General features: G+C 42.0%; 1 protein-coding gene and 4 non-coding genes across 5 annotated transcripts; 3 read left to right on the forward strand and 2 right to left on the reverse strand.

Annotated features, from left to right (window-relative positions):
• Positions 1-861: 861 nt before the first annotated feature.
• LOC130454222 (U1 spliceosomal RNA) lies at positions 862-1,025 on the forward strand. Its single transcript, XR_008911893.1, has one exon. It is a non-coding gene; the product is annotated as a U1 spliceosomal RNA (small nuclear RNA).
• Positions 1,026-1,847: 822 nt separating this feature from the next.
• Positions 1,848-2,038, reverse strand: LOC130454224 (U2 spliceosomal RNA). The gene has a single exon (XR_008911895.1). It is a non-coding gene; the product is annotated as a U2 spliceosomal RNA (small nuclear RNA).
• A 9,719-nt stretch (positions 2,039-11,757) lies between these two features.
• LOC130454180 (U1 spliceosomal RNA) lies at positions 11,758-11,921 on the forward strand. Its single transcript, XR_008911853.1, has one exon. It is a non-coding gene; the product is annotated as a U1 spliceosomal RNA (small nuclear RNA).
• Positions 11,922-13,885: 1,964 nt separating this feature from the next.
• On the reverse strand, positions 13,886-14,956 carry LOC130453669 (HAUS augmin-like complex subunit 1). Its single transcript, XM_056793679.1, is given in 2 exon segments — positions 13,886-14,258; positions 14,261-14,956. Coding segments are annotated over 2 exon segments (891 nt in total). The 5' UTR covers positions 14,931-14,956; the 3' UTR covers positions 13,886-14,037.
• Positions 14,957-23,722: 8,766 nt separating this feature from the next.
• LOC130454227 (U2 spliceosomal RNA) lies at positions 23,723-23,913 on the forward strand. Its single transcript, XR_008911898.1, has one exon. It is a non-coding gene; the product is annotated as a U2 spliceosomal RNA (small nuclear RNA).
• The last annotated feature ends 220 nt before the right edge of the window (positions 23,914-24,133 follow it).

The following is a 24,133-nucleotide window of genomic DNA, read 5'->3' on the forward strand; positions in this document are numbered from 1 at the left end:
CAGGGCTATCAAGGGCAAACAGAAGAATTTCTGTTTTATTCCAGCAGCAAAGGGAGGCACTAGAGTAGCTGGGGATGGAGAATGGAGTAGGGGGAGGAGTGACTGGGTCAGAAAACTATGTTTGTCGGGTGGGTGGCAGATGGGTTTTTGGGAAAGGCTTGACTTGAAAGTGTGACTTGGAAACAGAGGTGAATGGAGAAGTCACTTTAATTTTTGTAAATTCTGATCGAGAAAGAAAGAGAGAGAGAGAGAGAGAGAGAGAGAGAGAGAGAGAGAGAGAGAAGGAGGGAGGGAGGGAGGGAAGGAGAGAGGGAGGAAGGAAGGAAGGAAGGAAGGAAGGAAGGAAGGAAGGAAGGAAGGAAGGAAGGAAGGAAGGAAGGAAGGAAGGAAGGAAGGAAGGAAGGAAGGAAGGAAGGAAGGAAGGAAGGAAGGAAGGAAAGTTGGTAAAGGAGGCATAGCTGGAAAATGGTTTGGTGCCATTAGGCCGAGGAAACAGCCAATATGGACTTCAGTGTCCGGGTCCTCTGCCGGTACAAGTTCCCGTGGAGACACTGAGGGTTAGTCGGGGTTGTCGCGGTGTAGGGCAGGTTGGGTGAGGGTCCTGAGCCAAAGGCAGGCAGTATGTAGATGAGTAGTCTTGATGGCGGGAATTGGAGGACTTTCTCTGTGAACTCCACGGATTTTGTGGGGATTTTGTGGGTCGAGGGGGGATTTAGTGTGGTCGTGTGGTTTGAAATGATGGAATCCTTTCTGCTTTCTCCGTCTGCTGTTTGTTGTAGGTGAAGTGGAAATGGTGTGCAGTTGCCATGTGTTTATAGTGCGTGCGTTTGTAAGGGTTGTGTGCGCGTGTGGAGGGAGAGCATACTTACCTGGCAGGGGTGATTCCATGATCACGAAGGTGGTTTCCCCAGGGCGAGGCTTATCCATTGCACTCCGGATGGGCTGACCCCTGCGATTTCCCCAAATGCGGGAAACTCGACTGCATAATTTGTGGTAGTGGGGGACTGCGTTCGCGCTCTCCCTGATTCTTTTGTCTCCAAAAATCAGGCTTGTCCCCGTAGGAAGCTTTTCGGCAGGATCGCATTCTGTGGTTGCTGTCTCTTTGTGCATTGCCCGTCCTGTGTTTTCCGCAAAACTACAAAGTTTCCAACACACTTTCTTTGAGGGCACTCTTGAGTTCACGTCCATTTGTCAAGGTTTATTTCTCTTCCTACTATCGCCCACCACTCTTGTAGCAAACCAAACAAAAAGCATTGGCGGGAAGACGAGTAGACAAGACGTATGCAATGCGTACCTCAAGCACATCACCTATCTATCACCAGTGCCCTTAAATGGGGCTGCTCATGGGGTCGATAGCCGAGGGATTGGTTTGTCAGGAGGTTCCTAAGCTTTTGTCATGATTGGGCATGTTTGTAAACATCTTTTGGATGAGAAGGACAAAAAGTCTGACTGGACTTCAATCGTTGCTGCTTTGGCTATTTTGTAGGAAAACATCGTGTACAGAAGAGCAATGGTGTGAGGGAAGGAAACTCGAGCTCTACGACTGATTTCACACTGCCTAGAGTCTACCAGCCTCCCTCCGATTGCGAGGGGCACTCGCTCAAGACAGTGCTTTTTGGTTGCTGCTCATGAGTGCATGAGATGGTTTGTCGGGATTTTGGGATTAAAATCCTTTACTCGGTTTGAGGACTCCAAAGTTGCTTTTAAGCAGGCCCTTAGGATAAACTTACTAGTTGCTCAGATGCCCTAGCCCACATCCCGCTCTAAAGAGAAAACTCAAAGGACAACGTGGTACTGGAGAAGTGGGTTTCGGAACTTTCTTTGGTACAGAAATGTTAGTCCCCGGAGGGAGGTGCACCGTTCCTGGAAGTACTGCAATACCAGGTCGATGCGTGGAGTGGACGGAGCAAGCTCCTATTCCGACTCCCTGCTTCAAAAATCCATTTAATATATTGTCCTCGGATAGAGGACGTATCAGATATTAAACTGATAAGAACAGATACTACACTTGATCTTAGCCAAAAGGCCGAGAAGCGATAACCACACGCCCTCCCCACCACCGACACCCTCCACAACGACACCCTTAACACACAAGGCGACTACAAAAAACACTGCACAGCCGTCACCCGCAACCAGCTACCACCTTCACAACACAAAACAGCCCGACACGCCCGAGCCTTTTGAAAGCGAGCAGCCCTTGCCTAAAAACACCGCAGAAAACACGCTTTTCCCAGAAGATTGGAGCACTTTCTTTGACCAAGAAGACACTCTCTCTCGACACCCAGAAGCCCTTGCCCCAGGCGTTGCTCAATATTTGCATAGCTATCCTCCCTCTCCTACTTTCTCCCCCCCCCCACCCTCCCGCGATTTCCCCTCCCCCCTCCTCCTTCTTGGGAGGCCTCCAAAAGCTGCCAAGAAACTCAAACACACCAGGGAGAGGAACCAGAGCACTGTCATCACCTTGAAAGGGAAATGGCCACTTCCCAGTCTCCCCTGGATGGTCGGCTTCCTGAATAACCCTTTGTCCCGTCAGAGCCCTGAGCCGTGGAAAAGACTGAAAAAAAAAAACCATGGTATTGCAGTGGGATGGAATATTCCTGGCTAAGCCAGACATTTTGGAAGAAGCAAGCCAACTCCATCTCCCTTTCCCCAAAATCCACAGTGGTGAATCCGTAGAATCAAAAGATTAGGCGCTTGTTACACAGGATAAAATGATCATACTCACCTAGCCTAGGTTTCCATAAACTGAGGATCCAACCTTTAGGGCAAGAACTCATTATTTGATAAAGTTTTCTAGGAAATACAGGCAGTTTGGCAGAATCTAAGCATAGACCAACAACCCATACCCTAGACAGAAATGAGATCAAAATAGGTACAAGTTTTAGACAAAGGATGATGACATTAGGGAGCATCAAAACCTTTCCCTGTCAGATCCATTGATGACCAGTCAAGAGATAGATAGAGATGATCACACAAATCAAAATGAATCAAAGCAAAGAAGCCAAAATTAGAAGTGTGTGTGTGTGTGTGTGTGTGTGTGTGTGTGTGTGTGTGTGTGTGTGGTGTGATAGTTTCTCTGATAAAGGTCTCAAAGTATATAAGGAACTAAGTCAAATTTAGAAGAGAGAGAGAGAGAGAGAGAGAGAGAGAGAGAGAGAGAGACATTCCCCAATGGATGAATAGTCAAAGGATATGAACAAGAAATTTTCAAAGCTCTCAATACTCATGAAAAAATGCTCTAGATCATTATTGATTAGAGAAATGCATATTAAAAACCATGATGAAGCATTTCCTCTCACCTATCAGAATGAGTAACATGACAAAAAAGGAAAGTGCCAAATGTGGGGAAAATAGGTACATTAATGCATTGTTGGTGGAGTTTTGAAATGGTCTACCTATTCTGGAGAACGATTTGGAAGCGTGCCCAAAGGACAATAAAATTATGCAGATCCTTTGATCCAGCAGTGACTCCACTAGGTCTGTATCTCAAAAAGATCAAAGGAAAAGCAAAAGGACCTATATGTAAAAAAATATTTATAGCATTTCTTTTTGTGCTGGCAAAGATTTGGAAGTTGAAAAGATGCCCATCTATTGAGGAATGGCTGAACAAATCATGATATATGATTTTGATGGAAGGCTATTGTGTTACAATAAATAAGGAGAAGCATGGTTTCAGAAAAAAATACTTGAAAGGCATATATGATGTGATGCAAAGTGAAATGAGCAGAACCAGTTCATTGCACACACTCACAACAATATCATCATCATCATCATCATCATCATCATCACCTTCATCTGCGAAAGACTTAGCTACTTTAATCAAGAAAATGATAGTTACAAAACAATTCTGTAGAACGAAGGATGAAAAATGCCATCTGAGTATAAATTGAAGTATAATTTTCTCATGTTCTTTCTTTTCCTTGCCCCCCCCTTTTTTTTTGGACAAATGGATAATATGGAAATGTTTGGTATGACTTCATGTATATAATTGATGTTTGGGAGGGGTTGGAGATAGGGAGAAAAAATGGGAACTCAAAAAAATGTAATAATGTTAAAGCATGATTGTGATTTTAATCTGCAGCCTCTGCACAAACAAAAATGAAAACATCTATGATAAGAAGGGAAGTGTTTGAATGGAAAAAAATCTTTGCATCATCATGATCTGTTATATAATATCTGTTATTAAACAAATAACAAAATATTAATACAACATATCTACATATGATATACATAACAAATAGATTCTCCATTCTCCATAGATAAATGGTCCAAAGATGTGAACAAATAGCTCTCAAATGAACTGCAAAGTATTTAGAACCACATGAAAAAATACTACAATTTACAAACTCTGAGTTTGCACCTCATGTCTGGCAAATTGAAAAAAATGAAAAATTTGAAAGAAACATCCCAAATTAGCAATAGTCAATGTTGGAAGCAGTGCGGATATAAGCACACTAATGTATTCACGTTGCAATTGTGAAAATGGCAGAACCACATTCGAAAGCAATTTCAAAGTATGCAAATAGTGTCAAAACTGTCTATTCCTTGAAGCAGAGACTCCATTCTTTTCTATATACCTCAGGAAAGTCATTGATAAAGGGAGGTGGGGGGGGTGGATTTCCGTGTACTCCCAAATATTTATAACAGCACTTTTTTGTGATAGTTAATAATTCGAAATAAAGCAGGTTCCAACAATTAGGATCTGCGATTGCTGAACATATTGTGGTATAATAAATGTAATGGACTATTACTGTGCTGAGAGAAATAATGGAGGTGGGGGGTGGGGGGTGGAAGATAGATGGCTAGAGAACCAGGCCTGGGAGATAAGAGTCCTGGGTTCAGATCTGGACTGAACCACTTCCTAGCTGGGTCCCCTTGGCAAATCACTTAACCTCCATTGTCTAGCCCTTACAGCTCTTCTGTTTTTGACAGGAGGTGAGGTGGGTTTTTTTTGTTTTGTTCTGTTTGTTTTGTTTTGTTTTGTTTTAAGAATGTATATGTTGAATATGGAGAAGCATGGAATATCAGTAAGAACAGATATAGAGTAAAGGAAGCAGGGACCAAGAAAATAATATACACAGTAACTATAATAATATAAATAGAATGGCACACAAAAAATAAAACTGAAATGTAAGGAAAGTAGAACGATCAAGTGAGACATCAGAAGACACCTCCAAGCTAACCCCTTGTGGTGAATGAGGGAGGTCCACAGGTTTTACACTTTGCAAATGTTTCTGACTTATTTTAATTTAGGGATCACTTGTGCTGATGTTTTCCCCCTTCTCTAATAAAATACTATTGGTCATATAGGATGAATCTATGGAAAGGAAAAAGGGATGGGGAGGAGTGGCATACATGGAATACCATGGTAATGCAAGAAACAGATGACATCAATACAATTTAAAAATATATATTAGAGTGAGAAAATGGTGACAGAGAGAAAGAGAGAGAGAGAGAGAGAAAGAGAGAGAAAGAGAGAGAGAGAGAGAGAGAGAGAGAGAGAAGAGAGAGAGAGAGAGAGAGAGGAGGAGAGAGAGAGAGAGAGAGAGAGAGAGAGAGAGAGAGAGAGATTACCTCACTCTCCAAATCCCACCACAAACTCTGCCTGAAGTGTAAACACCACTGGGCAAATACCACAACATCCACAAACAACAGGCCCTGGGAGCAGTTGAATAGGTGGCAGCCAAACCACCCATCCATTGTATGAGGGTTGGGCAACTGAGGAGGAGAAGATTTTGGGGGGGCCCCTAGGTGTGTGGAATGGACCACCCGTTGGGGTCAGGCTATGACTTCAGGGGAGGAGTGAGCACATCTGGGTGAGTACAGTTGCTGAGAGGTGAGGTCCCTGATGGCTATGGTCATTCCCAGAAGATCAGAGTCCCTGGCTGTGATTTCAGGACAGAGAGGCAGCTGGTGCTCAGAGACACCTGGGAGCTACCCAGGAGTAAAAACTTTTGCTTGAAGTAGCAGCAATGCAATGATCCCAAGGTCACTCACAGACTGGGGTGGGAAGGGAGGTCAGGACCACATCTGGCCCTGGATTTATAGGCATTGGAAGAACCAAGTAGGGCTCAGGAAATAACAGCATTGCCTAGGCCTTGCCACTCTTCTGTCTTAGAATCAAAAGTCCTTTAAAAAAAAATGAAATAGGGGAGCAAAGTGAGGGGAAAAGGAGGGAGTCTTAGAAGGAGTGCTGATTAGGGAGGTAATGGTGAAAAGAAATTGGGCTTCTGAAGAGGGATAGGTCAAAAAACAGGGGGAAAGAAGGGCAAACAGCGAGGGATAATAGAATAGATGAGAATATACAGCTAGCAATTATAACTTGGAATGTGAATGAGATGAATTCACCCATAAAATGGAAACAAATAGCAGAATGGATCAAAATCCCAAACCGGACAATATGCTACTTATAAGAAATACATTTAAGGATGAGAGACATAGATAGATTAAAAATAAAAGGTTGGAACAGAATATACCATGCTTCAGCTGATTAAAAAAAAAAAAGCCGGTGTAACCATCACAATCTCAGGCAAAATTAAAACCTTTAAAAGAGATTGAATTAAAAGAGATGAGCAGGGAAATGATGTTAAATGGTATCATAGATAGTGAAGCATATCAATATTAAATCTATATGCACCAGAATGTTCCAGCATCAAAAGTTTTAAAGGGAAAGCTAAAGGGGTTCTAGATGGCAGTAGATAGCAAAATGATAAGTGGGGAGACTTCAAACTTCTCCTCTCAGAACTAGATAAATCTGACTAAAAAATAAATAAGAAAGAACTCAAGGAGATGAAGAGAATCTTAGGTAAGATAAACATGATCGGTATTTGGAGAAAATTGAATGGGAAGAGAAAGGAGTGTACCTTCTCAGCATTACATGGTAACTTTACAATAATTGATCATATGCTAGGGGAAAATCTTTGAGTTAAGTGTGGAAAAGCAGAAATATGAAATGCATCCTTTCCTGACCATAATGCAATGAAAATTATATGTACCAAAGGACCATGGAAACACAAAGTAAAAATCAATTGAGACTAAAACAACTTAAGCTTAGTGAATGAGTAGGTTAAAGAACAAGTCACAGAAAAAATAAACAATTTTAATAATGAGGATGATGATAATCATAAAAACCTCAGACAAAGGTGTAATTACTCAAATTTACAAAGAGCTAAATCAATTGTACAAAAAATCAAGCCATTCTCCAATTGATAAATGGGCAAGGGACATGAATAGGCAGTTTTCAGATAAAGAAATCAAAACTATTAATAGGCATATGAGAAAGTGTTCTCAATCTCTTATAATCAGAGAGATGCAAATTAAAACAACTCTGAGGTATCACCTCACACCTAGCAGATTGGCTAACATGACAGCAAAGGAAAGTAATGAATGCTGGAGGGGATGTGGCAAAGTAGGGACACTAATCCACTGCTGGTGGAGTTGTGAACTGATCCAACCATTCTGGAGGGCAATTTGGAACTATGCCCAAAGGTCGATAAAAGACTGTCTGCCCTATGATCCAGCCATAGCACTGCTGGGCTTGTACCCCAAAGAGATAATAAGGAAAACGACTTGTACAAGAATATTCATAGCAGCGCTCTTTGTGGTGGCCAAAAATTGGAAAATGGGGGGATGCCCTTCAATTGGGGAATGTCTGAACAAATTGTGGTATCTATTGGTGATGGAATACTATTGTGCTCAAAGGAATAATAAAGTGGAGGAATTCCATGGAGACTGGCACAACCTCCAGGAAGTGATGCAGAGCGACAGGAGCAGAACCAGAAAAACATTGTACACAGAGACTGAAACACTGTGGTACAATCGAATGTAATAGACTTCTCCATTAGTGTCAATGCCATGTCCCTGAACAATCTGTAGGAATCTAGGAGAAAAAACACTATCCAGAAGCAGAAGACAAACTGTGGAAGTAAAAACACCGAGGAGAACCAACTGCTAGACTACAAGGGTTGAGGGGATATGACTGAGGAGAGACTCTAAAGGAACACTCTAATGCAAATACCAACAACATGGAAATGGGTTTGAATCAAGAACACATGTGATACCCAGTGGAATTGCGCGTGGGCTATGGGAGAGGTGGTGGGAGGGGGGTAGGGAAGAAAAGAAAATTATCTTTGTTTCCAATGAATAATGTTTGGAAATGACCAAATTAAAAATAAATAAATAAATAAATAAATAAAGGAACCCTCTGGTGCAAATACCAACAACATGGAAATGGGTTCAAATCAAGAACACTTGTGATACCCAGTGGAATCGCGCGTCGACTATGGGATAGGTGGGGGGGGGGGGGAGAAAATGATCTTTGTCTCCAATGAATAATGCTCAGAAATGACCGAATAAAATAATGTTAAAGAGAGAGAGAGAGAGAGAGAGAGAGAGAGAGAGAGAGAGAGAGAGAGAGAGAGAGAGAGAGAGAGAGAGAGAGAATGATGATAATAAGACAACATACCAAAACCTATGATGGGATATAGCAAAAGCAATAGAGGGAAATTTATATCTCTAAATGCTTATATTAATAAAATAGAGATAGAATGGATCAATGAGTTGGGGATGCAATTTCAAAAACCAGAAAAAGAACAAATTTTAATTGTCCAACTGCACATCAAATTGGAAATACTAAAAATTGAAGGCAAGATTAATTTTTTAAAAAAGAAAAATATATACATACAAGAGTAGAAAAGCTATTAAAAATGTAAAAGTATCAAAATCAACAACAACAACAATTACTTAAAAGGGAAACAAAATAATGTAAAAGGTAAAGAAACTAGACCAGGCACTCAGAAGGGTGGTCCAGGTAAGTAAAAAAATCTTCTGAAGGATGGGACTGGAGGATGTGACACCTGGTATACTGCATGTGGTATGGGATCCTAGAGAGTCAGGGAATCTCAGCACTTAGTCAATCTTTTATGAAGAATAAGCTGACAACAGGTTCACATGTCACTGTTGGTAGGTTGCTTCAAGATTCAGGATAAAAGGCCTTTTAACCAGGTGATGATATTTACACAGTAACTGTGATAAAGGATGGAAAGGTTTGCAATTTTCAAAACTGTGCAAAAACTGAAAAGCACAAACCTAAGTATATGATTGACAGTGGCATGTGACCAAGGGTCACATGGGAACCTGAATGGCAGGATCTGGGAAGATTCTATCTTGCCCCAACGGACTTTTCTTCTGGTCTCCTGAGGAAATTGAGAGGAAGGTATCAAGGGGATTTCCCTGTGTTGAACTGAGGAAGGATTCCTGTATCTAGCTGCTGGCAGGATTCAGTCTCACTTGGACATCAGGACTTGTGGGGGGTGGGGTGGGGAACATCTAACAACAACAGATCCTGGCTCTAACTGGTTTTGGACCCCTGCTGTGATATTTGGGTATTGTGTTAAGTTCTTGTAGTTTAGTGACCTAGTTAACAAACATAGTTAGTTTTTCAAATAAGAATAAGCATAAGTAAATCCCTAAGCCCTTATTCCTTTCCCTTCCAAAACAATAAAGTAGATTTTTATATGGTTTTTTTCCTCTTGTGTTTCCCTTACCCAAAAATCCTATCTTAACATAAGACATAGCATAGAATTGGTTCCTGGATTTTTCCAGACAATTGTTGAGCAACATGATTAGAAAAAAACGGATGGTTGGGGAAGGGCTAGAGACAAAAGCTTAGGCCACCTCCTGCCTATTCTCTCTCTTTCTTCCCCCTTAAACTTTTCTAAAATTTCCCTTAAATTGCATATTGGTTCTAAGGCAGAAGAACGGATAAGGGCTAGGCAATGGGGGTTAAGTGGCTTGCCCAGGGTCACAGAGCTAGGGCATGTCTGAGGCCAGATTTGAATCCAGGGCCTCCTGATTCTAGGCCTGCCTCTCTATCCACTGAGCCATCTAGCAGACCCCCTTGCCTCCCCAACCCCTCCTCAACTCCACCCTACCTCTTCTCTTTCAACAAACACCAAGCCCCTTCTATAGACTACCACCAGATGCCAAATGTCTAAAAGTGGAAAGCTGAAAGGAGGAAAGAATGAGATCCTTAGAGAAACATGTGAATCAGCCGACCAAGAAGTGACCTATTGGACCCATATTCATGAGTCCGGTCTCTGAAATTGATCTTTTTGTAGGCTAGGTAGAGGCAAATTCTCAGTATTGATGAGGGAGGACCAAGAGGCGGAGTAGACTCTGCTAAGAGTGATTTCATAGTCCCAGGAAGCACAGAATGACGGTCTTCCCTTTGGCTTGTAAGCAGAGAACAAGTCAAGTAGTGTCTGGTTTAGGGGCCCTGTTAGTGAGCTGGGCCACAGGGCTTCATCAGAAGAAGTTCTGGGGCCAACCAGGGCTCTTCTTTGGAAGCCTGTCTGACCTTCTTGTGGAGCTCCAAGTGAGGTGAGCTTGTTGGGGTGGGAATAAAAGTCCTGCTGCTGAAGGATGAAGAGTGAATGTGGAGGAAGTGACAATAAATGTGCCTCCCAGACAGCAGTGTAAGAGGAGGAAGCCAGGCCTGTTCTGGGAGTTAGCTCTCAAAAGGAAGGGTGGCAAGAGTTTTTTTGAGTTTGGAGGCAGAGCAGGGCCTGCACTGGAATCCCCTGTGGGACCTTGGGCAAGTGGGTACTTAATTAAGATTGCTAGCACCCACCCCCACCCTGGAAAATGAAGGGGTTGGATTCTATGGGGTCAAAGGTCCCTGTTCGTTCTAAGCTTGATCAAATCAGGGAGACTGAGAAGTTAGTGAAGCCAGGGATCGTCTGGCTCCAGGTCTAGTCTCCTGCTGGAGGTGGAAGCATCATTTCAGTAAGTGTCTCTAGCCTGTCCCCAAAACTACTTTTAGGATTAGGTTATGATCAGAAAACCTTACAAGAAAGCAGATATCTCCCCCTTTTCTTTTCTTTCTTTCTTAAAAGAATTAATTAATTAACGCCATGGTTACATGATTCATGTTGTCTCCCTCCCCTCTCCGGGAGCCCGGGTTTTACATGTATCATTGTTCAAAACCTATTTCCATATTATTCGTATTTGCAATAGAGTCAACACCCCATCATATCTCCATCGAAGGAGGTGATGGGTCATATGTTTTCCTTCTGCCTTTCTGCTCCCACTTTTCTACTGTCTCTGGTTGTGGATGTGGATAGCCATTTCTTTTCCTCTCAAGTCCCTCGCAATTGTCCTGGATCATTGCATTGCTAGTAGTAGAGAAGTCCATTGCATTTGATCATTCCCCTTTTCTTCATCATGGAGTGTCTGGTTGCAGGGCTGGGCACTTTGGGAAAAGCCTGCAAGACAGAGTGAGAGGAGGCTTCTCCAGCCAAGCACCAAACTGTCAGGAAGGTGTGGGTGCTGCTAAATTGGATTCCAAGGGAGCAGAAGAACAAATGCAGAAGCCAAAGGAGGAAGTGGAGTCCGATTCCCTTAGAGGGAGGAAATGTCTTAGCTTCCCATTTCTTTCTGGGGTCGAATTTCAGCTCAAAGGCCATTCATTAGATGGTGGTCTCCACTGGGAGAGTCTTGTTGTGTGGCATCACGAGAGGGCGGGGCGTATGCAGATGAAGAGAGCAGAGGCTGCATCTGGAAAACAGAAATTGGGGGTGGGGGGTGGGGGGAGGGAGTGGAGGGGGGGTACCAGAGGAAGGGGGAAAGGCCCTTCCCGCGGATCGGGTTGAGAGCGCTGGCAGGTGTGCGTGATGGTGTGGGTAATGGAGCTCGGGTGGTCGTGTTTATAAGGTGTGTGGCTGTTGAGGGCGTGAGGGGGTTGCGCAGCGGGAAAGCATACTTACCTGGCAGGGGTGATTCCATGATCACGAAGGTGGTTTCCCCAGGGCGAGGCTTATCCATTGCACTCCGGATGGGCTGACCCCTGCGATTTCCCCAAATGCGGGAAACTCGACTGCATAATTTGTGGTAGTGGGGGACTGCGTTCGCGCTCTCCCCTGATTTCTATGTTTCCTAACGTCAGGCTGTGTATTTTTCTCAAGCCCATTCCATTTCCTCTTGGCTCCTTCTTTCTTTTGCTATTCCCCGTGGCCTGGGCCTCTCTTCCGGCTAAATCCATTGCTGCTCCCTATTCAAGGTTTATATCAAGCCAGCGCTTGGAAAGAATTCTTCCAAAGGAGACAATGGAGAGAAGATGATCTAAAGAAAGCAAAGGAAGTATGTGGATTGTTACCTCGGGTTTTACATCGGAGGTCAATGTGAACCCTCAGTTTTCTTCGATGGATGCTCTCTAATTCTTTTCACCTCATTCAGCTAAAGGTTAAGGCTAAACCTCTTTTTCTTTTCTTTTTGAAAATTTTATTTAATTAACTTAGAATATTTTTCCATCGTTACAAGATTCATGGTTTTTTTCCCCCCTGCCCTCTCCCAATTCCCCCCCCCCCCCCCCGTAGCCCAGGCGCAATTCCTCTGGGTTTTACATGTGTCATTGATCAAAACCCATTAGAGTCTACATCCCCATCGACACTTGTGATCGAGCAGTTGCTTTTCTTCTGTGTTTCTATTCCCACAGTTCTTCCTCTGCATGTGGACCGCCGGTCTTTCTCACAAGTCCCTCAGAATTGTCCTGGATCACTGCATTGCTGCTAGTAGAGAAGTCTATTATATTCGATTGTGCCACAGTGTGCACCAGTCTCTGTGCACAATGTTCTCCTGGTTCTGCTCCCTTCACTCTGCATCAGTTCCTGGAGGTCCTTCCAGTTCGTCATTCTTTTGAGCACAATAGTATTCCATCACCAGCGTATACCACAATTTGTTCAACCATTCCCCAAATCGAAGGGAAGGACGCAGATATGAATATTCTTCATTAGCCACATCTTTCTTAATGCCTTTTCCACAGATTTCAATACTCACTTTTCTTTCAAAAGTTGAAGCGGCAAAGTTGGGCAGCTCGATAGACTGAGAGCCGGGCCCAGAGACTGGGGGTGGAATGGAGCGTGTCCAGGGCTCAAATTTGGTCTCACCAATTCCTACCTAGCCCTAAGGGCCTAGGAAAGTCCCAAGGCCTTACTGCTCTTCCTACATGGGTAGCTGACGCGGTTTTGCAAAAAGCGCTTTCTGCAGCATGCTGCCGAGTTTCTAGCGCGCACACACAATAGGGAAAAGGCCCCAGGTATACCACTCCTGACAGGAGTCAGAAAACATATTCCTAAAGACATCCGTAAGAAAGACAACCGTAACTCGCCAAAGCCACGGACAGAATGAACTTTACCAGGCAGCGAGCGAGCGAACTCTACTTTTTGAATACGCGCTATCTCCCCCGGAGGGAGATGCACCGTTCCTGGAAGTACTGCAATACCAGGTCGATGCGTGGAGTGGACGGAGCAAGCTCCTATTCCGACTCCCTGCTTCGTTTGCATTTTTTTCCTTCTTTTTGTCAGTTGATGCCCAATAGATTTGGCTCCACCCTCTTACTTTCACCCTATGTGTATCTACCTTTCTCATATGTGTGTCTTGTAGACAGCATATGGTAGGGTTTTGGACTCTAATCCACTCTGCTATTCGCTTGCGTTTTATGAGTGAGTTCATTCCATTCACATTCAGAGTTATGATTACTAGCTGTGTATTTCCCAGCATTTTGATTTCTGCTCCTTTACCTGCCTTTTCTTCTTTCACTATTTCCTTCTACACCAATGTTTGCTTTTGAACAGTCCCCCTTGTTCCCACCCTTATTTTACTTCCCTTTCTATCCCCCTCCCTATTTATCCCCCTGTAGTCTTTCTAAAATTGTCCCCCCCCCCCGCTCCCTCCCTCCCTCCCTCTCTTGTACTGCTTCCCTCCCCACCAGACCGTTTCTTACCCTTCTACTCCCTTATAGGGTGCAAATCTATTCTCTGCCCCCAATGGATTGGATTGTTTTTCCCTTTTAAAAGATTGTTTTTCCCGTTTAAAGAAAATATGTATTTGGATACAAAAAGGCAATACATATTGGGATTTTTTTTAAAAATAAATAAGGATACTATCATTTCATGCAAAGAACATAGGAATAAGGTATTAGGGAAGGCAGACAAAAAATACACTCAAAATTTTAAAGTCCTTTTCCATTCACTTCACTTATTAGGTAAATCGACGCTTACTTTGATCTGGTAACAATTCCATCATGTCCACCTTCATTTTGAGCTCAGCATCCTCAGAATTCAGTTCTCGCTTGGCTTCTTCAATTTTCACTTGAGCAAGAGAAGGATTCGGCATTAAGTCTAAATAAGATTCCAATCTCTTCTTCAAAGGTGCAGTCTGTTGTTTGAGTTCAGCCAGTTTCTCTGAAAGTGTCAATAATGATGAGAGAGAGAAGCATCCATCCCTCGAGCTGAAAGTTGCTCCTCTGCAATCTTGATTCTTAATCTGAGGTCATCAGATTTGGCTTTTAGAAAATCCATATTTGAAATTCGACTATCAACTTTGGCTTTTTCCATGGAAAGATGCAGCTCTGCCTTCTTGAGGTCCTCTCTTAGACATTTTTCTAGCATTAGAGTTGCAGTTAGATTTTTTCCCAGTTTGCTTAATTCATGCTCCATTTCTTCATTTCTGCTCTTGGTACGAAAAAGATCAGCAGTCAAACTGTTCACTGCAGGGATAAAACTAGCTAGGGAGGTATCCTTTGTTTCAAGCACTCGTGCAATGTCAACCAAAGCATTAAGATAGCTGCTTCTGATACTAGAGAGACTGGTGAAGGACAGATTGACACTTTCCAAGAGAAGATCTTGGAGATATCTGGCTTCTGATTCATATTCTCTTGCCTTCTGTTTCAAGTCTTCTATTACCAAGGAGGTATCCCTGTCTCGTACTCTGTTACATTCTGAATGATGATACAAGATATCTGTGGTCCGTGGATTCATTTCATATTTCGGAATGGGCTGATCACCAAAAATCTTTTTCAACCATGAAGCAATCTTCTCAGACTTCTCCTCCTCCTCCTCCTCTCCCTTTGGGTCCTCCTCCTGTACCTCCATAGTCTCCGCTCAAAGGGTCGGCGGCTACCGTCCAATAACAACAGTTTTTAAGAGTTACCAATGACCTCTTTTCTTATAGGGATACATATCATTTTTTTTAAAATATTATTTTATTTGGTCGTTTTCATACATTATTCACTGGAAACAAAGATCGTTTTCTTTTCCTCCCCTCCCCTCCCCCCCCCCCTTTCCCTCTCCCATAGCCGACGCATGATTCCACTGGTTATCACATGTGTTCTTGACTCGAACCCATTTCCCTGTTGTTGGAGTTTGCATTATAGTGTTCATTTAGAGTCTCTCCTCAGTCTTATCTCCTCCAACCCTGTAGTCAAGCAGTTGCTTTTCAGCGGTGTTTTTACTCCCACAGTTTATCCTCTGCTTGTGGGTAGTATTTTTTTTTTTAGATCCCTGCAGATTGTTCAGGGATTGCATTGATACCAATGGAGAAGTCCATCACCTTCGACTGTACCACAATGTATCAGTCTCTGTGTACAATGTTTTCCTGGTTCTGCTCCTCTCGCTCTGCATTACTTCCTGGAGGTTGTTCCAGTCTCCATGGAACTTCTCCACTTTATTATTCCTTTTAGCACAATAGTATTCCATCACCAACATATACCACAATTTGTTCAGCCATTCCCCAATTGAGGGGCATCCCCTCACTTTCCAATTTTTGGCCACCACAAAGAGCGCAGCTATGAACATTTTTGCACAAGTCTTTTTGTCCATTATCTCCTTGGGGTACAAGCCCAGCAGTGCTATGGCTGGATCAAAGGGCAGACAGTCTTTTATCGCCCTTTGGACATAGTTCCAAATTGCCCTCCAGAATGGTTGGATCAATTCACAACTCCACCAGCAATGAATTAATGTCCCCACTTTGCCACATCCCCTCCAGCATTCATTACTTTGCATAGCTGTCATGTTAGCCAATCTGCTAGGTGTGAGATGATACCTCAGAGTTGTTTTGATTTGCATCTCTCTGATTATAAGAGATGTAGAGCACTTTTTCATGTGCTTATTAATAGTTTTGATTTCTTTGGCTGAGAATTGCCTGTTCATGTCCCTTGCCCATTGGTCAATTGGAGAATGGCTTGATTTTTTGTACAATTGATTTAGTTCTTTATAAATTTTAGTAATTAAACCCTTGTCAGAGGTTTTTATGAAGATTGTTTCCCAATTTGTTGCTACCCTTCTGATTTTAGTTACATTGGTTTTGTTTGTACAAAAACTTTTTAATTTGATGTAATCCAGATTATTTATTTTGCATTTTGTAATTCTTTCTAATTCTTGCTTGGTTTTGAAGTATTTCCCTTCCCAAAGGTCTGACATGTATACTATTCTGTGTTCGCCTAATTTTCTTATAGTTTCCTTCTTTATGTTCAAGTCATTCATCCATTTTGAATTTATCTTGGTGTAGGGTGTGAGGTGTTGATCTAAGCCTAATCTTTCCCACACTGTCCTCCAATTTTCCCAACAGTTTTTATGAAATAGTGGATTTTTGTCCCAAAAGCTGGGATCTTTGGGTTTGTCATATACTGTCTTGCTGAGGTTGCTTGCCCCCAGTCTATTCCACTGATCCTCCTTTCTGTCTCTTAGCCAGTACCAAATTGTTTTGATGACCGCTGCTTTATAATATAGTCTGAGATCTGGGACTGCAAGACCCCCTTCCTTTGTATTTTTTTTCATTAATTCCCTGGATATCCTTGATCTTTTGTTCTTCCAAATGAACTTTGTTATGTTTTTTTCTAAATCAGTAAAAAAAATTTTTGGAAGTTCTATGGGTATGGCACTAAATAGATAGATGAGTTTGGGTAGGATGGTCATTTTTATTATATTGGCTCGTCCTACCCATGAGCAGTTAATGTTCTTCCAATTGTTCAAGTCTAGTTTTAGTTGTGTGGAAAGTGTTTTGTAGTTGTGTTCATATAGATCCTGTGTTTGTCTCGGGAGATAGATTCCTAAGTATTTTATTTTGTCTTGGGTAATTTTGAATGGGATTTCTCTTTCTAGTTCTTGCTGCTGAGCTGTGTTGGAATTATATAGAAATGCTGATGACTTATGTGGGTTTATTTTGTATCCTGCAACTTTGCTAAAGTTGTTGATTATTTCAATTAGCTTTTTGGTTGAGTCTCTAGGATTCTTTAAGTAGACCATCATGTCATCTGCATAGAGTGATAATTTGGTCTCCTCCTTGCCTATTTTGATGCCTTCAATTTCTTTTTCTTCTCTAATTGCTACTGCTAGTGTTTCTAATACAATGTCAAATAATAGAGGTGATAATGGGCATCCTTGTTTCACTCCTGATCTTAATGGGAATGGATTTAGTTTATCCCCATTGCAGATGATATTAGCTGATGGTTTTAGATATATACTGTTTATTATTTTTAGGAATGACCCTTCTATGGGATACATATCATTTTAACTTATTGAGTCTCTTAAAAAATTTTTTTTTGGTTTTCTTTTTTCCTCTCTTTTTAAATTACCTTTTGATGATTCTCTTGAGTTCTGTGCTTGGACATCAAATTTTCTGTTCAGGTCTGGTCTTTTCTTTACAAATTCCTGAAATTCTTCTATTTTGTTGAATGACCATACTTTTTCCCTGTAAGAATATAGTCAGTTTTGCTGGGTAGTGGATTCTTGGTTGTAGACCTAGTTCCCTTGCTTTCCGGAATATCGTATTCCATTCCTTTCTTTTTTTCAGTGTGGATGCAGCCAGATCCTGAGTTATCCTCACTGTGGTTCCTTGGTATCTGAATGACTTCTTGGCAGCTTGTAATATCTTTTCTTTGGTCTTATAGTTCTTGAATTTGGCTATAACATTCCTGGGTGTTGTCAGTTGGGGATTAAACAGGAGGTGATCTCTGGATTCTATTAATCTCCACTTTTCCCTCTTATTCAAGGATTTTGGGGCAGTTTTCTTTAATAATTTCTTGTAATATAATGTCCAGGCTTTTTCTTTTGTCATGGTCTTCTGGTAGGCCAATAATTCTTAAATTGTCTCTCCTTGAACGATTTTCTAAATCCTCTGTTTTGTGAATTAGATGCTTCATATTTTCCTCAATTTTTTCATTCTTTTGGTTTTGTTTTATAGTGTCTTGCTGCCTTGTGAGGTCGCTCGATTCAAGTTGTTGTATTCTGGTTCTTAAAGACTGGATTTCATCCTTAGTTTTTTGGTCGTCCTTTTCCTCTTGGTCGGATTTTCTTTGGAGGTCATCTTTCATCTTCTTCACCTCATCTTTCATCTGCTTTGCCTCATCTTTCATCTCCTTTGCCTCATTTTCCAGCTGGTTGATTTTGGCTTTCAAGATACTATTTTCTGTTTCCAGATGACTTATCTTAGTTTTTAAGTTCTTTTCCCAATTGTCTTCAGCCTCTCTTAATTGTGTTTTGAATTGCATTTTGAGTTCTTCCAAAGCCTGTATCCAATTCGCTGGGATTTCTGATTTTTTCTTTGCTGGGTCCTCCCCCTCTGTTTCATTCGCTCTTTGCTCATTACCTGTGCAGAAGCTGTCTATTGTAATTTCTTTCTTCTTTTTCTGTTGTTTGCTCGAGTTTACCCCTTCTTTGCTCCCCGTATTTGGCTGTGCTCTTGCTCCTCTCATTTTGTTTTGGTTTTGGAGCTGTCAGTCTCCCCTCTTGGAGCTTTGTCAGATCTCTTGGTACAGTCTCTAGGGGAGGAATGTTAGCTTCCCTGTCCTCTGGAGGCTTTTGATTGGATTGAGTTCAATTGTGTTGGGCTGTATGTGGTATGAAGCACTGAGGCTCTGAAGACTCCTGGAAGGCTGGGCTGGCCAGGCTCCCTCCAATTCTCTCCAGCTGCTTCTCTGCTGTCTGCAAGTGTCTTTGCCCACCTCCCTAAACTCTGCCCGAGGCAAGGGTGAGACTGGAGCCCAATAGAGGGACCCAGCCACTGCCTGTTTCTCCCTGGCTTCCTCCCCACTGTCCAAGCTGGATGCTCCCAGCCCGGCACCCCGCTGCTCCCAGCCCGGCACCCCGCTGCTCCCAAGGTAGACCCTGAAAAACAGCACCTTTGCCTGCTCAGGGGTTCCCGCTGCTGCTGGGGGCTCAGCCCTCTGGGTTGTGGGGGAGGGGTCCTGGGACCTTCGCTCTGCCTTCCCTTTAGCCCTGAGTATTCTCGGATTCTGGCTTTTGGGGGGGGGGGCGCGTACCTTTTGATTTGCGAAGTCTATAGGTGAATTGAAGGCTATTTCTCTCTATGTATTTGAAGGAAAAGACAAAGTGAAAGATAGAGAAGCTGCTTAGCTCTGCTGCAAGAAAGACAGTGGCCTGCAATAGGTCATATGCAGAAAGAGTGTTGTCAGAGAAACAAGGATTTAGTAAATGAAAACTTTAGGAACAGAAGTGTAGCTGCTTAGGTGGAAAACAGTAACAAATTGGCCACAGAATAGAGGTTGGAATCCACAAATTCAGAGTTGGAAACCCAAATACGGGGATTGGAATTTTCAGAATAGAGTGTAAAAATTAAATTTAGTCTCTAGTAATAAAAGTATTGTATTTTTGTGAGGTTTATTAAAGATTATTAGAAATCAAGGAATAAAGAAATACAAATAAGAAAACCACATGCCTAGGGCTGATTAGCCCATTCAAAGCTTACTTACTACATCTTGCAAATGGCAGAGCAGAGAGAGCATGAGCATAGAAGAGGGAGAGGTAGGCCTTAAGGCCAGTTTAAATACCAATTGTGATCTCGCCCAGGTGGAGACTCAGGTGAGATTATAGGGAATTCTGGGAAGTACCAAGGACTTCTGGGGATTGAAGTCTAGGGTTCAAAATCTCCATTTTATAATCCTCCCCTGAGGCCCAAGGAAGACTATTCTCTCCACTGGGTCTTGTAAACATACCAACTTTGAAATTACAACAATTTGAGGATAATAAGAAAAGAGAACAAAACCAATAATTGCTAGACGCATTGACAAAAAGGCAGTTGGGGGCAGTCCCCTTTGGCACAAAAGTATACATTCAAATAAATGTTCAATCAACCACACCCAAAGCTCATTCTTGATCTTCTCATCAAGGACTTCTCCAAACAGTTCAGTTTCTGGATTCAGAGAGGTATCATGTTTCTTAACCTAAAATTTCTCTCTCAAGGAATTTAAACATTGCAATTGAAAATAATAATAATTTTACATCCCCCCCCTGAAGAGGGTGATTGAAAAACACAGGGATCACTTATGGATGCATGGCTGAGTTATAAGGTATATGAATCAATTGGTAAGAGATATCAAAAACATTTTTAAAAATCCCAATAAAAAAAAGATAATTTCTGGATGAAATATAGACTATCAAAGTCTTATGTGTAAAAATTCCAAGTAAAGGAAAAATAAATCTATAAGAGGTCCTTGAATCAGGGCCCAATTAAAATGATTTAAGCAATGATTCATTTACCCAGTCAGTAGCCAGGACTACAGAAAGTCACCACATTATGAAAGTCAGAAAAGGGACTAGATTATAGGAGCCAGGTAGGAGCCAAATTTGAGATACTTGTTTGTAAGCATTTTCACGAAGTGTGGATACAAGGAAGGCCTACATCTTAACGAATGTAAATCGTCAAAACCTAGAGTCTCACACTCGGTTCAAGTCGTTTATATTGGCTTAGAATTTTCATCAATCCATTTGGGATTGGTTGGTCTCTGACCTTGTGCTTGATTGGCACTGTGCAATGGTTCTTTTGTATATTGTGTCCTGGAATCAGACAGAATCATTAAGCAAGGTCCCATAATTTTATTTATTTATTTATTTTTTTAAAACCCCTACCTTCCGTCTTGGAGTCAATACTGTGTATTGGCTCCAAGGCAGAAGAGTGGTAAGGGCTAGGCAATGGGGGTCAAGTGACTTGCCCAGGGTCACACAGCTGGGAAGTGGCTGAGGCCAGATTTGAACCTAGGACCTCCCATCTCTAGGCCTGGCTCTCAATCCACTGAGCTACCCAGCTGCCCCCTAGGTCCCATAATTTTTATCAATAAATGACATCATTTTTTTATAGTCTCAAGCTTTTGGGGCATGGATTGACATTACAGCAAATATATTTTAAACTTATATTACTGCAAATCAAAAAAGTTAAAGAAAATCTTAATACTGGTGACATGTGCTTCAAATATAAAAAGGAGAGGAAATAATAAAAGACTGAAATAGTATATTGCACGTGCAAGAAAAATATAATAAAAGTTTTAAAAATAAAAATATAACTTATAATCATTGAAACACTGTGTCAGCTAAGGAAATATAGAATACAAGGTTTCTCACCAAAAATGAGATCCATTTCCTCTTCATATCTGGCCATGATCCACTGTGAGTACAAGCAAATGATTTTTACAAAGTAACAGTTTTTTATAAAGAACAGTAGTTCAAAATCCCCAAAATTCTCAATAGCCCAATTAATTACAATAGCAAACAAAAACCACTATCATTTTTTACATGAGTCTGCTGTATGACATTTAAAGAAAATGGATACTTGTCATAAGTTTTTCAGGTGTAGCAATGTTTCAACCATGGCAAACATTTTTAAACAAAGTAAAACTTATTTGGGTCTAGAATGGAATGTACAACATACAGTCATATGGGAATTAATTGTTTCTTTAAGGCTCTGCCTGTAAGGATAATTTTAGTGTTTTGACTTAAAATCTAAATAAGTGGTCTCCATGGGAAATTCCCAAATATGAAAATACCCAACTCAGCTGGAGATTTATGGAGATTTTAATTAATAAAGGGACCACTTATTTAGATTTTGTATGTTGTACATTCCATTAAAAAAAAAAACCACACCTTTTGATATAGACAAAATCACTAGGTTGAAAATGATGTAGTTCAAAAGCAATAGGGCCTGATTGAAAAATAGTTCCCATTTGTTGCAATTCCTTTAACCTGTGTTGGAATTCCTTAAGATACTTGGTAATTGTCATGTCACCCCAAATCATAGAAGTATATACAGTAAAAAAGGGCTTGGCCTTAAGAGACAGATGACCAAGTAACATTTCATAAGGAGAAACATGACAATCGGTAACAAAAGCAGCATCTGCCTTTGAGGCAGGAAGAACTTCTACTCTAATGAACACTCTAATGCAAATATCAACAACATGGAAATGGTTTTGAATCAAGAACACATGTGATACCCAGTGGAATTGCACGTGGACTATGGGAGAGGTGGTGGGAGGGAGGGGAGGGAAGAAAAGAAAATGATCTTTCTTTCCAATGAATAATGTTTGGAAATGACCAAATTTAAAAAAAAAAATCTGTCTAGGGGAGAGCCTTCTGGAATAGGTCAGCAAATTGGGGAAAAAATCTTTATAACAAAAAAGCTCAGGCTTTTACCGGACAAAGAGGGGCTAGACCATGGCTACTACTTGAGAATGCCCAAGTAGTAGTTTTGAAATTGTAATCGTTTTGGGCATTGAATTTAAGTAGTTGTTAAATGTTAAATGATGTGTGTCAACTGGATTTTTTTGGAATCCCAATTTTGCCCCTGTCCCAGGAGAACCCACCCTGAGGGAAGTCCCATTTCAGATTGAACAATAGACCTTAAAGTACTTTTAATGGCCCCTGTTAAGTTGAGACTGGTAGATCTAATCAAATGTTAAGTACCCTTTTCTCCTGATAGTTTCTCCCATCCTAGCAAAGTTCTCTCCCAGGTAGTTCAGGCCTTGGCTGGACCTTTCCATTTAGTATCCATTGTAAAGCATCAGCCTCTCCCTGATGATCCTGTCTTGGACTTCTCATTGACTTGTAGCCATTGTAAAGCCAATCAATCATATTTCCCTGCCCTTAGTTTCCAAAATGGAATATAAGTTCCCCAAGTTCTACCGTTCTTCTGAAAAATCATCTTCAGCGGTGCATTCTTATCGCCAGAGCCCCAGGGTTTTGACTCTAATATTTTGGCGCTTGGCTCTGTGAGAGAGGCTAATTATATTGGACCCATTTCTTTCCTGATTAAAGACTTGGTTTTCCTGACTACTTTAGTAGTTTTGTGTTTTTCCAAGTTGATAAGGTATACTGGACATCCAATTTAAGATTTTTGAAAGGCAGCTGGAGATGAGAGGTTGGAGGTTAGCAAAGAGACAGGGGAAGGCCAGAGATTTAAGAATACGGAATTAATGGAGATGGTAATTCAATCCATAGGAACTGAGATAAGCAAGTGAAGTTGGGCTATACGGGTTGGTGATCCATCTGTGTGCAGTTGGTCTGTTTTCCATATGCTTTGATTATTGATTTGGGTTTAAAAAAAAGAAATCTTGGCGACACTGTAGCGGGGTACTGCGGAAAGCTACAGTAAGGGAGGGCGCGTGTGAAGTGCCGGCTCCCCAGGAAGGCGGTCAGGATGAGGCATCTCCCTTTTGTGCGAGGGGTAGGCAGGCAGGCGAAGGGAATCGGGAGCTCGAAGGTTGGCGGAAGAAGCTCCCGGCCGCGGATTGGGGCTAGGGCAGCATTCACTTCCCGCTGCTTTTCCGCCCCGCCCCTGGTGGGCAGGCATTAGTCAGCTCGGTGCGGAAGTGAGGAGGGCTATGCAAATATTGAGCAGGCGATCAGGGAAGGTTTTCTGGGTGTGAGGTGGGGTGCGTTCTTGCGCGAAGAAAGAGCTAAAATTCGTCAAAATGCTTGTCATTGTGGTGTTTTCCCGCGGTGGTGAATTTTGTGTAGGCGTGGCTGTGTGGCTGTATGTGTATTTTTGTGGGTGTCTGTGGGGGTTGGAGGAGGTTGAGGGTTGGTGAAGAGGTGTTAGTCGCCTTGTGTGTTAAGGGTGTCGTTGTGGAGGGTGTCGGTGATGGGGAGTGCGTGCTGTTATCGCTTCTCGGCCTTTTGGCTAAGATCAAGTGTAGTATCTGTTCTTATCAGTTTAATATCTGATACGTCCTCTATCCGAGGACAATATATTAAATGGATTTTTGAAGCAGGGAGTCGGAATAGGAGCTTGCTCCGTCCACTCCACGCATCGACCTGGTATTGCAGTACTTCCAGGAACGGTGCATCTCCCTCCGGGGGAGATAGCGCGTATTCAAAAAGTAGAGTTCGCTCGCTCGCTGCCTGGTAAAGTTCATTCTGTCCGTGGCTTTGGCGAGTTACGGTTGTCTTTCTTACGGATGTCTTTAGGAATATGTTTTCTGACTCCTGTCAGGAGTGGTATACCTGGGGCCTTTTCCCTATTGTGTGTGCGCGCTAGAAACTCGGCAGCATGCTGCAGAAAGCGCTTTTTG

The sequence above is a fragment of the Monodelphis domestica genome, chromosome 4, assembly GCF_027887165.1.
Source record: "Monodelphis domestica isolate mMonDom1 chromosome 4, mMonDom1.pri, whole genome shotgun sequence".
NCBI lineage: Eukaryota > Metazoa > Chordata > Mammalia > Didelphimorphia > Didelphidae > Monodelphis > Monodelphis domestica.